This window comes from Engraulis encrasicolus, chromosome 18 (assembly GCF_034702125.1).
Source record: "Engraulis encrasicolus isolate BLACKSEA-1 chromosome 18, IST_EnEncr_1.0, whole genome shotgun sequence".
In the NCBI taxonomy this organism is placed as follows: domain Eukaryota; kingdom Metazoa; phylum Chordata; class Actinopteri; order Clupeiformes; family Engraulidae; genus Engraulis; species Engraulis encrasicolus.
The window spans coordinates 45,843,108-45,858,954 of NC_085874.1; the positions used below are offsets into that span (position 1 = coordinate 45,843,108).

The 15,847-nt window shown below is 42.6% G+C and overlaps 1 protein-coding gene across 1 annotated transcript in view; it reads right to left on the bottom strand.

The window, feature by feature from the left end:
- Positions 1–7,418: 7,418 nt before the first annotated feature.
- Positions 7,419–15,847, bottom strand: part of gnpat2 (glyceronephosphate O-acyltransferase 2) — a 53,456-nt gene continuing 45,027 nt past the window's right edge. Inside the window, exons 14-18 of the mRNA XM_063223698.1 lie at positions 15,217–15,369; positions 14,697–14,796; positions 10,015–10,108; positions 9,044–9,105; positions 7,419–8,141 (exon numbers count right to left, since the gene is read on the bottom strand). Of these exons, the coding sequence (XP_063079768.1) occupies positions 8,098–8,141; positions 9,044–9,105; positions 10,015–10,108; positions 14,697–14,796; positions 15,217–15,369 (453 nt within the window). The 3' untranslated portion in view covers positions 7,419–8,097. The remainder of the gene's footprint in view (positions 8,142–9,043; positions 9,106–10,014; positions 10,109–14,696; positions 14,797–15,216; positions 15,370–15,847) is intronic.

A 15,847-nucleotide genomic window follows, 5' to 3' on the forward strand; every position in this document is an offset into this window, starting at 1 on the left:
GGAACTAGTGGTGTGGATCGGCACTGCCCTCACAATCCGATTAGATCACGATTCAGGAGGTAGCGATTCGATTCTATGCGATCCGATCCGATCCAATTCTACAATGCATTGCAATGAATTACATTTCTACTGAAAGCAAAGCAAATGTTTAATCAGTCATGATGAGGCAATACAAGTAGTCAGATACTGAGCAACAATTTATTGGCTGTTTTCTGTATCAGTCTGTATCTGTCTTGCAATGTTTTGAAGTGCTTTTATCTAATTTAACATTCATTTGCTCCCGAAATATCCATGGAAGTAATTGAAACTTAAAAAAATTGCCAGATCGATTCTGGAACTTGCCGGATCGATTCTGGATCATCCATGCCCCGCATTGATTCGGATCGCCGAATCGATCATTGTTGACACCACTAAGAGGAACTGCATGTCTACTGGGTTCCCTATGGTGGGTGTGGCAATGAGCGGGGGTAAAATTGGCACCTCAAAAATGGGCTAGAACAGCTGGTGAGGTTACCACTTGAGACCTGTTTTCGTCTTGTTCGCCTGATTTAGAAATGGCCACTGCCAGACATTTTTGTTGGTGGGCGGGACATCATTAACTGGGGTTTAAAATAGGCTCGGTGAGCTGGTGAGGTTACCAATCGAAACCTGTGGTAAATTGCTCATCGTGGTCCCCTGATAGAGAAATAACCCAGAATACATAACCTAGTACCTTGATGCCATGATGGCACTAGTGGGAAGCGATTAAGCCCCAAGAAAGACACTAGGGCTGCGTTTGGATCGGAAGGTAGTGGATCGATGACTGCCCTGTAACACCCACCAACATAATAACTTCCCACCAACGTAATAACCCTGCCAGCGTAATAAAAAAAGTGTGCATTGTGAGATTGTGCATTGTGGGAAGTTATTACGTTGGTGGGTGTTACACTGCCCTCCTACATAAATAGGTCTCTGATCAGATAAGTGAAGTTAGCTGATGAGGCGGTCGTTACAAACGGCACTAACGAGTGCGCTACCATACGCATTTGATGTTAAGGCGATTCTATGGTGGGAGTTACGTTCATCACATTAGTGCTTAGCTTACATAGGCTATTTGAGCGGTGAAAGGCCGCCAGACTAGCCTGGTGAACCAGCGCCACTCGCTGGACGGCAAAATGTTTTGTCTACGGGTGGGTCTGGCCTCGCATAATGATTGAATGAAGCTCGCATAATGATTGAATGAAGCCAGAATGCCATGAATCTGGCAAACCAATTACAACGCAAATATGTGTTTTGAATCAAAGCGGGCAGGGTTTTGAGGGAAGGTTGTTCTCATCAACAATCTTCGGATGTATTATGCATCGAGGCCAGACTAAATTAGACATCCACATTTAGTCTGGTTTATCAGGCTACCGCCAGACGGCAGAATCGTAAAATAGGCTATTTATAGACCTAGCGACCGCATATTTAGATACTACAATGTTGATTTATCCTTTTGATTCTCAATATTTAAGTACAAACGTGTCAGAATAAAGAGCATTATAAGGTAGTAGCTTGGGTGGTAGCCATGTTTGTTTTCAGGTTCCCCGTTGAGAGGGAGGTGGCGCACAGCATTTTGGGTATAAGGCAGCACCAAGTCAGCATCTGATGTTGCCATGGAGGTAGTATAAGAACTGGAGAGAGTGAATAAGTCCCGCCCCCAGTCATTTCAATGGGAAATGCTAGGCTAGTGAATTCAGCCAAAATGTAACAACATTTTCAGTTTCTAAAATGAAGTTTCATGGAGCTCATTTCCGGAACCAGTTTACTCAGCCAATTACTTGCCACGTTACTGACCACAGTGAGGTTGACGAGAAAGCTATATGGAAGACAGGCATTGGATGCATGGAGGTATTATAAGGTGCCCAACCACATACCTACATAGGTCTATGTGCCCAACACTAAACTCGCGCACCGACCAATCATCATTGACCGAAGTGCCGTCGGAAATGAGCGAGTTTGTGAAAAGGCGACAAGGAAGTGCTTTGCTAATCGGCAAAGCCAGGGCTGGACTGGCCATTTGGCATACCGGGCTTTTCCCGGTGGGCCAGTACCCTTGTGGGCCCCTATTTTCAGAAATGTAAAAAAAATAATAATAATTATGAGGGGCCCTTTAAATCAAAAGTGCCCGGGCCCTATTTCTCCCACAGTCCAGTCCTGGGTGAAGCTAACCAGCCAAATCTTGACCCCCTGGATGTTACCCTCAACATATGGGTGAAATCCTATGGAAATCGCCATAGACTGCATGCCTGCTAATTTTCAGCACAGCGTTCGAGATAGAGACGCGGTTCGAACACCAAAACGACCGGCTCGAAAAGGGCTCGCGTGCTTGCATTGGAAATTAGCGTACCTCCTTTAATTCGTTCACCAGACCCGTTTTTCCTCCGTTTGGAACTTTGGAACTCTACTGTCGCCTGGGAAACCATAGCCTAATATGCTGCTGTAGCCACTGTATACAGTAAGTGGCAGTGGCCTAATGGGTAGGGTGTTGGTCTGTCAGAGGGTTGCAGGTTCGAATCCCACCCTTACCTCTCCCTACCCACCCATTGCTGAAAGGTGTGTGTGTGTGTGTGTGTGTGTGTGTGTGTGTGTGTGTGTGTGTGTGTGTGTGTGTGTGTGCGCATAAGCTTCAAGCATACTAATAGCATTGTCTCTGCGGAAATGCAGTCTACTTATATTTGCCAACACATTAGTTTCTGCCAGGATGTTTGGAATAAGATTGGATAGTTTTGCAATGCTTTGGTAGCCTGCCAACACAAACAGCTTTACCCAATCCATAAATCACACACTGTGTTCCATGACAAAATGTACATGGCAGGCAGTCATGGGGAGTCCTGTATCTTGTTGTGTGCCTTGCACACAATGATCTGTCTTCATTAAATAAAAACCTGTTTTATCTATGTGCTACATCTATCCATCAAAACTCATTACAGTAAAGTTTCCATAAGGAAATGAGTTCCTTCATTTACTTCGAACCTTGTGTGTTGCTAACACTAGATATTAAGTACAGGAACTGATTACATTTTGGAGACCAACACTTTCAAGATGGCCAAAAGTTTGGTTGTGTGATAACTTTTGAACTGGTGGATGCATTTGAATAAATCTTGTGCGCTTACACTCTATAATGGAGTCTGCCCGTTTCTCCAAAGCCCCTTTGGTCAGACCCATCAATACTCTGAAAATTTCCCAGTGATCCTGCAGCCCATTATTTCGACATATGTGTGTTCTGAAATGAATGAAACCCATTCTTCCGATAGGTCAATGTTACGACCAAAGCCTATTTTACTAGATCTCTTTCACCTGTTATAAAACCACGAGATGCATACCACGCCAAAACGGCATCTTTTACTCAAAGCCAATGTGTGCACGTCTTTTCAGACGAAAATAGCCTATGAGTGCAAAAACATGCCTTTACTGACAGATTAGGTTTAGGAATAGTTTTGGTCGGGGCACATTTTCTCATGAACAGCATGTGCGTAAATCCATGTCAAAACACAAGCGTATAGGCTAAATAGGCTAAAACTCAGTGAGTAGGATTTGCTAAAATAATATGGATACCTTGTTGCTCAATTATGAACAAACTCTTAATATTAATAATACTAGTAGCCTACTTGTAATAACGAGAAGAAGAGCAACAACAACAACAACAAGTGTTGTGGTAACCTCACCAGCTGATCTTGCCCATTTTTAAGGTGCCAGTTTAGCCCCCTCATTGCCACACCCACCAGAGGGAACCCGGTAGACGTGCAGTTCCTCTAACTGGGGACCATTCCGGACATCCTACTACCCATGGGGCACCTAAGTCACGCCCTTCTACTTCCGATCCGTGGGGCTGGAGCTCTCAAAATTTTGAATGCGAGTTAATGGAGCGAGTCAAGCTAAATCCGCATCCCGTTTGGCATGTGCTCCGGATTTCACATATGATGACAGTGAATTTGAAAGGTTGTAAGTCCACTCATTTTCGACACGCAAGAAACGTTATTTTAGCTTTTGTGCAAAACTGTGTTAGAGACTACACGTGCGCCTCGCATATCTGACATGAACCGAGGCACAGCCAACACTAAGTTAAGTTTCCCCGCTGTCAACCCAGTCTACGGGGATGGACATTCAGAGCATTCCTCAGATCTAATTGGGCATCCATGGACTGGCCATCTGGCATAGCAGGCATTTCCCGGCACCCTTGTGGGCCCCTATATACATATATTTTTTTTTACATTTTTCTGAAAATAGGGGCCCACAACCACCATAGGGAACCGGACAGACGTGCGCAATGGCAATGACGGGGGCAGTCGTGGCTCAGTGGTTAGAGCACTGGGTTGGCAACCCAAGGGTTCCCGGTTCAATGCCCGACCGGACCATAACTGAAGTGCGCCCGGGGAGCAGTGTGACAGTGAGCCACTCAGCAGGCAGCCCACTGCTATGGACTAGTGTGTGTACTTCAATGTGATTCACTAGTCCAAATGGGATAAAGTGCAGAGAAAGAATTTCCCCTAGGGGACCAATTGTTTTTTTTGCCTCCAATGGTATTACATGTGCAAATGCAAAAGCTGGGGGAAACAAAACACACAGAGAAGTTATTTATACATATTAGTGCAAGTACTTTATTGCAACATTATTTTAAGGCTGTACATTGAAATCAGACAACATAATTCACATGGTACCACGACCAGAAATACTGAAAGTCTGCAGAAATACTGATGAGGTTAGGTACAGTAGCTAGGTAAACCTTTTATGCATTTTTATGTATATTTGCAGTATGTACTGTATACTGCTAGCTAGCTATTGGTCCATGTGCTTAACAAACTACTCTCAAATAGTTGTTTTGGCAGCACAGTTAGACGCCGAATGTTTGATGTAAGTCATTATATCACTATATTGGTAAGATTCTATGATTACATGGGCCCTGCACAGCAAAATATAACGCAATAACGTGCAAAGACAAATGTAAAAACAAAAACTTTGATCAGGGGCCCACTTCCAGCTAAAGGAAGCATTGCATTCTCTCCACCACTATTCAGTGTCATCACTTTGTGATAGCAAAGACATGATTTGTCCTGCAGATGAACTTGCAGAGCATTCTTCAGGACTACAGCTGTGCAGACTCAAATGGTAAATGGTAAATGGACTGCATTTATATAGCGCCTTTCCACTCCTTCGAGCACTGAAAGCGCTTCACATTGTATGCCTCACATTCACCCATTCACACACCGGTGGCCGTGGCTGCCCCGCAGGGTACCACCCTCAGACCAAATCAGGCATCCATGGCTGGACTGGGCTGGACTGGACTACAGCTGTGCAGACTCAAGACGTCAGGGGGGGAGGGGAGGGGGGGGGGGGGGGGGGGGGGGGGTGTGTTGGGTGGTAATTCCAAGACCATGGTTAAGTAATAAACCTGGTTTAGTTCACCTAGAGATAATGGTAAACATGCTAATATATAGTCTGCAGGTGTCATTCAGGTGAGAGAAGGAGATCAGCGGGCTGGGGTAAAATCGTAAACAACATAGGCCTACTGTCTGGAGATGCAGAACAACCCATCAGAGAGATAGAGATGCCCAATCACTTCATTCCTCTGTTGGGAACTCAGGAATTAGCCTGGCTATCGCGACTGAGACATTAATCTGGCCAAAATCTACATCTCCAATTCCCCTGAACCTGGTAATCAATCAATTTTGACCAGGGCTGGACTAGACTACAGCTGTGCAGACTCAAGACGTCAGGGGGGGGGTAATTCCATGACCATGGTTAGGTAATAAACCTGGGCTCCGTTTCTCGAAAGCATCTTTGCTATCGTCGTTAGCAAAGTCCCTCGTAAGAGCTACTCAACTGTCTCTCGACAGCGACGCTCCCCACTAAATCCAAGGGAACGGGAAGACGTCTTAAGACGGTTAGCAACAACACAAATCAAGAAATGGATCCCTGGTTAAGTTCACCTACAGATAATGGTAAACATGCAGATAGATAGCCTGCACTCAGGAATTAGCCTGGCAATCGCGACTGAGACATTAATCTGGCCAAAAAACCATCTACATCTCCAATTCCCCTGAACCTGGTAATCAATCAATTTTGACCATCTACCAGCGATTGGCAAGTTTTTTTTTTACCTCAAGGCAATAACGCACACATTACTGTAGTTCAGTTAACAGGTGGGTGAAGAAACGGGCAGTCTACTTAACGCCGCAACCAGTGGCGTACAGAGAGGCATTTTGTGAACGCAACCCTTATGAAAATCAGGCATGGTTTCTCTAAGTACTCTGAACCAACCATAGTATTGCTATGGCTTATCCATGTTTTTTTGGGTAACCATGAAAACCGTGGTTCCTGACTAACCATGGATCATGGTTACCCATCGTTTTCATGTTTTTTTCAGCATGGTTTGTGTCTATGGTTTAAGCAGTCACAAACCATGCTCAAAAAAACATAGCTAATTGTGGGTTTCATGGTCACCCAAAAAAATCATGAAAACTTGTTCACAGCCATGGTGTGATGGTTCGGGAGTTGGACTGAAGTCCACAGAGTTACAGGTTCGAAGCTCACTCTTACCTCTCCCTACACCTCCATCCATGACTGAAGTGCCCTTGAGCAAGGCACCTAGCCCCACATTGCTCCAAGGACTGCCACCAATAGGTGCGTTGGATAAAAAGTGGCAGCTAAGTGAAATTTAATGAATAATTGAAGAGTTCAGATGCAAAACCCCCTAAGTGCCTTTTCAGAAATTAATCTTAATTCATTTTTATTTAATACAAAGCTATCAAAATTGCATATTTTTACATTTTATTTATGTAATATAACTATTTATATGCATTATCAAGTACATGAATGTAAACCAAACCAACAACCCAGTTCTCTAAAAATATAGAAGTGCAGGTCTTCAGAAATGGAGTTAGGGGGTTTTGCATCTGAACTCTTCAATTATAAACCGTGGTAAAACCATGGTTAGTTTTCAGAGTAAAACTAACGGTCGATTTTCGTAAGGGAAGCTAGACACACCCTTTGCATCTCCAGCAGAGAAACATTGTAGATGCTTTACCTGGCCAGGCTAAAGCCTCGAATAAAATTGCAGTCATGATTCAGAAATGTCTCTAACAATGGCAATGTCTATGCTTAAAGGGGTATGTCACTATTTTGGGGCTTAATACAGTTAAACTCGCTGGCCAGGGTTTATAAAGGTGGTAAAGTGTCTTATTTTTCATGTAAGCCGTTGTCTTGTTTTAAGACAAGTTAAAAGAGGGAGCATGTCGCTAAGCTAGTGAAAGTCAACGCATCCGTGTAGCATGCTACATGCTACAGTGATCCATTGACTTTCACTAGCTTAGCTACATACTACCTCTTCTAACTTGTCTTAAAACAAGACAATGCTTAACATGAAAAATAAGACACTTAACCACCTTTATAAACCCCAGCCAACGATTTTAACTGTATTAAGCCCCAAAATAGTGGCATACCCCTTTAAGGATGGTGATGTGCAAAAGCATGACGAGAAAGCCACTGCCTAATACAGTTCTGCAAACGTATATCTTTTTTGAAAGTAGGTCTACTACATACACTAATGACCTGTTACGCTCTCTAAAATATTTTTCTGTCATTATACCCTACTGCTTTTCTTTGAATGAAGGTAGTGTTGTAAGACAGATTGGTTTGACTGAGGCACATCAGGTTATGTGATGCGTAAATGGTGGGAGGAGGTAGATACTAATTAATTCAGAATATTCTACTACAGTAGTTTTCAGTACAGCGCATTCACACAGAGTGCATTCCAATATGCAACCTTGCGTCCTCCACTTGCACTTGTGGCCTTGTACCAGGAAGTAATATGTCATGATGACATCACTGACACAGCATTGTATTTCAATATCTTGCAAAAGCTCAATTGTAAAGTCATTTTGCCGTTTGCAAACTGGATGGTGAATGAAGAACGTCCCCCAAAAATTGTTTTGGCTAGGCCGACAGCGGGGAAACTTAATTGTTTGTGGAGCCAGGAGGCGAGGCGAGGCCACAAGCAAGGTGGAGGACGCAAGGTAGCATATTGGAATGCACCCACAGCCTCACTTCAGCCATTTTTGATGTCGTCTCAAATGGTTTTCACAGTCTGGAGTATGCTGCTGATTGAGGCGGTATCCTCCCTGCTGCAAAGACAAAACAAAACATGTTGTAAATAGAGTAATTTAAAGCGCCAGCATGTCATTTTAGTCATTTATTTTTTAAGTTTTAAGCTGCCCATTCACAAATTTGATATTGTTGTGAATATTCACTAAGTAATAGGCTAATACTGACTGGTCTGTCCAAAGCACAGTAAGTTTTGCAGCCTGAAATATCTATGATTGGTGAATGTGTTTCGAGAGAATTGTTCACTTTTACTACTGCAGAACATTTTGACTGCATTATATTGTGGTTCAAAAGCTGTTCAGCATAACTATATGAACAAACTCCACAAAATCGTCAATAGCTACTTTGTTCATGAGGCCCTGTAGCAAAGGGGAGTAGAGTTGCCCAGCCGGGACTCTAACCCAGACCTTCAGGGGTAGTAAACTGGGGCTCTGACCACTACACCAAAGAGCCAGACTTTTTGGTGTGACAGTCAGAAAACATCCAAAACCCTAATGTGATGGTCACTCCATCACAGGCCCAGACAGCATCACTGAACGATATCAAATTTTCCCTGAGAGATGGGCCCACGATTTAGAAAAAGGCAGCCCATCGACACATCCTTAATTTACAGTGCACTGCCTGTGTCTGTTGTGGTCCCTGTCCACCCTGATCGGCACGAACCAATTGAAAAGAAAAATCTGGTTCAAAGCCCTGGGGCAAAGTGTGGCCAAGAAAATGTGAATGGGCAGCATACAGCATTTTCAAATTACATGTAAACAACTAAAATTAATTACATACATTAGATGCATGCCACGTTTCAGTTTTGAGTCTGAGTAAAAAAATGTTCATTGACATTCTATGAGATAAATATGCATTTAAATAATACAGCAGTATAACAAAAATGACTGTTAAACTGTTAACAACAATATGCGTCATGTACCTAAAATGTCTCCAATTCTCTGGATGGCACCTTTGTCGACTTTAAACTCACCCTGGTCACCCCTAAAACAGAAAGACAAGAATGGACTGTCAACACTATCTCAGGTCACCGACAGGTATAGTCATGACTTCATCAAGGTCCATCATGTCACTTGGTAGTACCACTGCCTTTCTGATTGACTGATTGTAGTTTAAACCAGCAGCACACAACTTGGCCTGACCAGCGCTTGTAGAGAGTCTAGGTCAGGGATGGGGAACCTTTTTCATTCGAAGGGCCACTTCAAATTCATCCGAGGGCTGTGAACGTCCTCCGAGGACCGTACTATGAACATAAACCAGGATTTCCCCCTTCACTTTAGGCCTATATTGAAGGCAGCCACCTTTTAAACAAACACCACCTTCTCTAGGTTCCCTGAGTACAACTTAATTGTATTGCAAATGCATTTTCTAAGATTCCTTTACAAAATATGTCATATTTCATGTGAAGCTGAATAACATTAAAATGATGTCGGGTCCCGGGTAAAACGGATAAGTCGTGACAGCCAGGCCGGCTATACATGTATGACCTGAAAGGATGGAATGAGTCAAAGATATTGAGCAGTGTTGCCAGATTGGGCTGCTTCCCGCCTAATTGGGCTGCTTAGCATGGCCTTGTGCGGGTAAAAATGGCATTTAGCAGAAAAACCCGCCCAATTTTTGCCATAGAAATCAATAGAATTGGGTGGGATTAGGAAAGCAGAAGGTCCCAGGCACTCAGAGGTGAATCAGTCCGAAGAAGGAGGTATATTAAAAAGCCTTTATTATCTGTGGCTACTCATAATTGAAATTAAAATGCCAACATGTTTCGACCATCTACGTCTTCATCAGGCATCATTGGGCGGGATTTTGTGTTTCTAGTCTGGTTTTGAGCATTTTTTTGGGCTGAAAATCACCAGCCTCATCTGGCAACCCTGATATTGAGGTGCATGTTACGTTTTTGCTTTGGTGACGGCCTCCATCCTCAGAAGGGCATGTAGAACATTCTTGTGCGTGTCGGAGGACAGTGCCTCATAGGTGTCCAGCTCGCCTGCCAGGGACAATTGAACCAAAAAAAGAGTAACGCTTTATTTTACGGTACAGTATTTACTGTGTGCTTTCTGCGTAACAACAGGGTAACAGACAGAAGTTACATGGTATCTTAACGGGTACAAAAGGGGTAATTACAAAGTAAATACTATGTAATACACACATCTGAAGAATCACTATGAAACTACTGCATATTTTCTAACCATCTTATCATCGAACTTCTCTTTGTTACCCTGTTGTTACCCAATTAATGGTATTTACATTGTAATTACCCCCTTTTTACCCATTAGATACATGTAACGTCTCTCTGATAACCTGTTCTTACCCAGAAAGTACACAGTAATTACATATGGTAACTGTACCGTAAAGTAAAGCGTTACCAAAAGAATTAATACATACAAAGTACTTTAATATTAGTTGAGGCTTTTGTCCAAAGCCACTTGGAGTTATCTTTAATTTACAGGGTATTGGTTACAGACCCTGGAGCAGTGTGGGGTTAGGTGCTTTGCTCAAGGGCACCTCAGTCATGGAGTGCAATGGAGATGCAACCTTCTGATATTCAGTAAAGCCCATCTTCTTAACCTAGGTCACATTTGCCCATGAAAAGAAATTAAAATGAAATGAAAAAATTAAATTGAGTGGATGCACTACTGTAGGTGTCTGAAGGTAGGTGACACCATTCGGCGCAACGGTATGTAGTCATTAGACGAAACATAATCTCATGTCTCATATCGCACACTTGCGTCAGTGCAGTGAAGGTTAGTGCATAGTGCACACAGTGGACTGAGGTCTTTACGGCATAGTGTTGTGGAAAAGTGCCCTCACTGGAAGTGACGGGCGAGCATACCATTACTGTAGCTAGCTGAAATATTGGTTGGCTACTGTTTACATTGCACAGCGTCTGGTGCTTGTATTTACAGTACATTTCCTTCACCCAGTGTTTCCCATACATTGAGGAAACTATGGCGGCCCGCCATAGTTTAAATTTGGCCGCCATAGTTTCCGAAAATGTAAAAAAAAAAAAAAAAAAAAAAAAATTTTTTTTTTTTTTTTACTTTTTTTTTTTTTTTTTTTTTTTAACGATTTCCGTGTTTGTTAAAAGCGATTTCAATTACGATTTCCTTCGCATTTTCCTCCTGGTGCTTGAAAGAGAGAGGGATCAAAAGCCTTGTCAAGTTGTTGTAGTTAACTTGGGTTTGGGAGCAATAAAAAAAAACCTTCCGAGAAGGGACAGTTGGGATGAGTTTACTAACACTCCCCAGGCTTTGTTTTACAGTTGTAATGAGTTAGGTGACAGGCCTTCATTGACAAGGCAGAGGAGACATCGGGCTGCATATAGAAATGAATGTGTAATGAATGTGAATATAGACATACATGTGTAATATGTTGTTCAGCCCTTTTAATGGGAGGAATTTTGAAAAACTGACCTTGTGACCAGCACCCCTCATGTAGAATGTGTGTGTGGAAAAGGCATAGCCTACCCTCTTAGACCCTTTTTGTTAATGCGTTAACAATTTCACAGCAATCTTAAATTCTTATCTCTGCTCCTATTTTGTTTTATTATTTTTTTCATTACATAGACCCCTGCATGTGTATTATGTAGCCTTATTTCTCAAAATATAAATGGCTGAAATGTAGGCGTAGGCCTATAGTTTCTCCATGCGCCAATGTCATACTGTACTCATTGTTTTGCCATTTTGCATTTACACTGCGTGAATAACCCCCCCCCCCCCCCAAAAAAAGGCCCGTGAAAAGACCCCCCCCCCCCCCCCCCCCCCCCCCCCCCCCGGACAAAAAAAAATCCCGGCTGCCCCCATAGTTTCCAAAATTTCTGTGGGAAACACTGATCTCACATATAATACTTGGCTTGGCATGAAAAGGTTGGTGTCTCAGCAACATTACTCACAGAATTAAGGGAATTGCAGCAAGGGTTTTTGACCGTTGTTAAATCAGTCATGAAACTGCATAGAGTTATCACTCCATGTTGGTAGGATCCTCAAGTTATGTGGGTTGTATATAATGTTTGTATGCATGCACGTACAGTGGTGCTCATATGTTTACATACCCCAGCAGAATATACGCTTTCTCTGCGATTTCTCACAAAATATGAAGAATTATACAAAACCTTTTTTTTCACTCATGGCCAGTGACTGGCTTAAGATATTTATTAGCAATATTCTGTGTTTACTCTTTCAAAAGCATGATCACAACCCAAACTACCCAAATGACCCTGTTCAAAAGTTTACATACCCTAGTTTCTGATGCTGAATATGGCCCTGTTTAACATCAGGGACCGCTCTAAATTGTTTGTGGTAGTTGTGGATAAGGCTCTTAATGTTCTCAGATGACAAAACAGCACATTCTTCCTGGCAGAATGGTTGTTTCCTATAATATCTTTGGGTGTCTTGCTGGAACCTCACATTTGAGGTTTCCCCTGAGTGGCTCAATGATGTTGAGATCAGGAGAGTGAGATGGTCGCTCAAAAACCTTCATTTTATTCTTTCTGAAGCTAATGACGGGTTGATTTGGCTTTCTGTGTCGAAATATTGTCATGTTGGCACCGTTGGAATTTCAATTCAGAAATGCAATATGAGGAGTTTGGTTGGAATCAAGCCAATGGGCAAGGGAATCATTGCATTGCAATGATCATTGCAAGGGAAATTGTTCAGGAGGCATAGGACAACCAAAAAATAACTTCAGGTGAAATATAGGACAACATGAAAAAATGTTGGCACTTGAGGAAAGATGGGCTGTTGGGGGTTGCCAGGAGAAAGCCATTACCACAAAAATGCAAACATGTTATTTTGCATATGATACACCAAATAGCACAGTGAGAAGCATCAAAATGCCTGTGACAAAGTCATTTGGAAAAATGAGATCAATATGGAACTTTTTTAGGCCACTATTAACAGTACCATTTGGAGAACAGTCAATGGAGCCTATGATGAAAGTTACACCATACCCTTCTGTGAAACATGGTCATGGACCACTGATTTCATGGGGACATTTGAGTTACAAATGCATTATACTTTTGATCCATACTCGCAGAATGATGAATACATTGCCCTGTGAAAAATACTGGAGGAAACTTGACACACATCAGCCTTGAAACTGCACATGGTCCATTGTTTGGACATGCCAACATGACAATATTTCAACACAGAAAGCCAAATCAACCCGTCATTAGCTTCAGAAAGAATAAAATGAAGTTTTTGAGCGACCGTCTCACTCTCCTGATCTCAACATCATTGAGCCATTCAGGGGAAACCTCAAATGTGAGGTTCCAGCAAGACACCCAAAAATATTATAGGAAACAACCATCCTGCCAGGAAGAATGTGCTGTTCTGTCATCTGAGAACATTAAGAGCCTTATCCACAACTACCACAAACAATTTAGAGCGGTCCCTGATGTTAAACAGGGCCATATTCAGCATTAGCAACTAGGGTATGTAAACTTTTGAACAGGGTCATTTGGGTAGTTTGGGTTGTGATCATGCTTTTGAAAGAGTAAACACAGAATATTGCTAATAAATATCTTAAGCTAGTCACAGCAATGAGTGAAAAAAAAAGGTTTTGTGTAATCCTTCATATTTTGTGAGAAATCGCGAAGAAAGCGTTTATTCTGCTGGGGTATGTAAACATATGAGCACAACTGTATGTCTGTATATAGGCCTGTGTCCTCTGTCTTTTTTGTCAGTTGTGCAATAGTCTTTCAGTGAAAACTGACAATAAAGGGTAATCATATTGTATTGTATCGTATCATATTGTTAGGGCAGGATCCGGGAACTTTCAGTGAACTGAATTTACCAATATTTTCAGCGTAAGCACCCTACGCAATGAAACATACGTAGTGCCCGAAGTGCACAAGTGCGTGATATGAGACAAATTAATGAATTGATGATTGGTGCTAGCCAGGCTGTGCCATCCTAGTGACGCAACAGCTTCAGCGTTGCTACCAGTCAGGTCAAGAGCAATGCAAGAACTTTCTGAGTTCCCGCAAATACGGGAACTCCTCCCACTTTGTTGGGAAGCAAACAATCATTAGCAAACCAAGGGAGGCCATTTGGGAAATGCCGTTTGGGAAATGTTAATTGATATGCTTCAGACCAACTCTCGAAGAGATTTGAAAGTCGATGATAATCAGGCTCGATTGGTGCTTTCCAATAAAGCAGGGGTGATAGTGAAAAAAAATCCTGAGCCTGAACTTTTTCCCCTGCTCTAACGACGACAAGATACTGCATAGTGACGTAACGTAGGCCTATTTTGACACATTATTCAAACATTTAATAGCCTGTGTATGACCATTATTCAAGCCTGATAGTAGAAGAAACCCCTGAACCTGTAACACTTTCTGAGATAAGAATAACCTAATGGCTAATTCTTACCAATGTTTTTATTTTTGCAAACTCTGTCAAGCCTGAAATCAGGCATGGAGCCTGAATACTATCAGCCCTGCATCTGTCTGTCTACACATGGTGAATGAATACACCAGCATCAACACAGCGATGGGGGGCGATGGTACCAGACGTGCTGGCATGGAGCCTGAATACTATCAGCCCTGATGAAGCTCTGTGTTGAGGGCCTCTCACCTGCGAGCAGGAGTTTAAGGGTGTAGGAGCGGACTGCTGGTATGTACTGCCTCTCCGTGATGCCTCGGCCACTGTTTTCCGTCAAATACTGGATCACCACCTACCCACAGGAACACATTTTTATGTGATATTTTATGCAATAGCATTCTGGACAGGTGCACTGTCACACATATTGGACATATTGTACTGTGTAATAAAAAGATAGTTAAATAGTTCAACGAAAATGTATGTTAGGCCCATACTGCAGACCAAATACATTATTTTTGTGCTTTCATACGTCCATCAATATGCGGTCCCAGTCAAATAAACAAATAATGACCCAAATGTAACACACAGCAAAATGCTTAATTTCTGTAAGGCCCCAAATGAATGAAATCACTTCCATACATTACGCACAACTCACATAACTTGAATACATTACAATTGTGGAGTGATAAGACTATGCATGCATACAGTCTTAAGACTGATTCAGCAGAAGAAGAATTGATTGATGTGCAACTGCTTGGCATGTCTACTGTACCTGGTAGGTCTTTATGAATGGATGAAGGACGGCCCTGAGGAAGGAGGCCGTGTGTGGGGCCCCCTCTTCTGTTTCTGTCAGCAGGAGTAGCTCCTGGTCCCTGAGCTGCAGAGCACCACACCTCACCAGCAGGGAACAGCCCTCCTCAAAGTCCTACACACAGGGTTCGGGAGGAGCAGTGGTGTAGTGGGGATTTTTAAAGTGAGGGTACGCAATTTTTAACGTCATCAAATAATTAAGCAAATTAACATGTTAAACCCCCCAATTGTCCTTAATCTACAGTCATTGCTTCTCCATTTTCATCTGTTTGGTCAGTCACCTGCAATACTGCTATGTGATAATTTATTTTTGTATTCAAACATGGGCAGAAGATTTTTTTTAAATCTCATTTCAGGAGAAGTGGGTGGACTGCGTACCCCTGCGTACCGCACCCACTACACCCCTGGGGAGGAGGACACTGGGTCAAGATAGGACCTACCTACGTTCAGCACTGGACAAACTTTGTGATGTATGGACAGAGCACTGATTAATTACTGAACAACTTTGTGATGGACGGCACAGTGGTTGGATAGGATGACATTCCAATTTCATTAAAGGGGTATGCCACTATTTTGGGGCTTAACCCTATCGC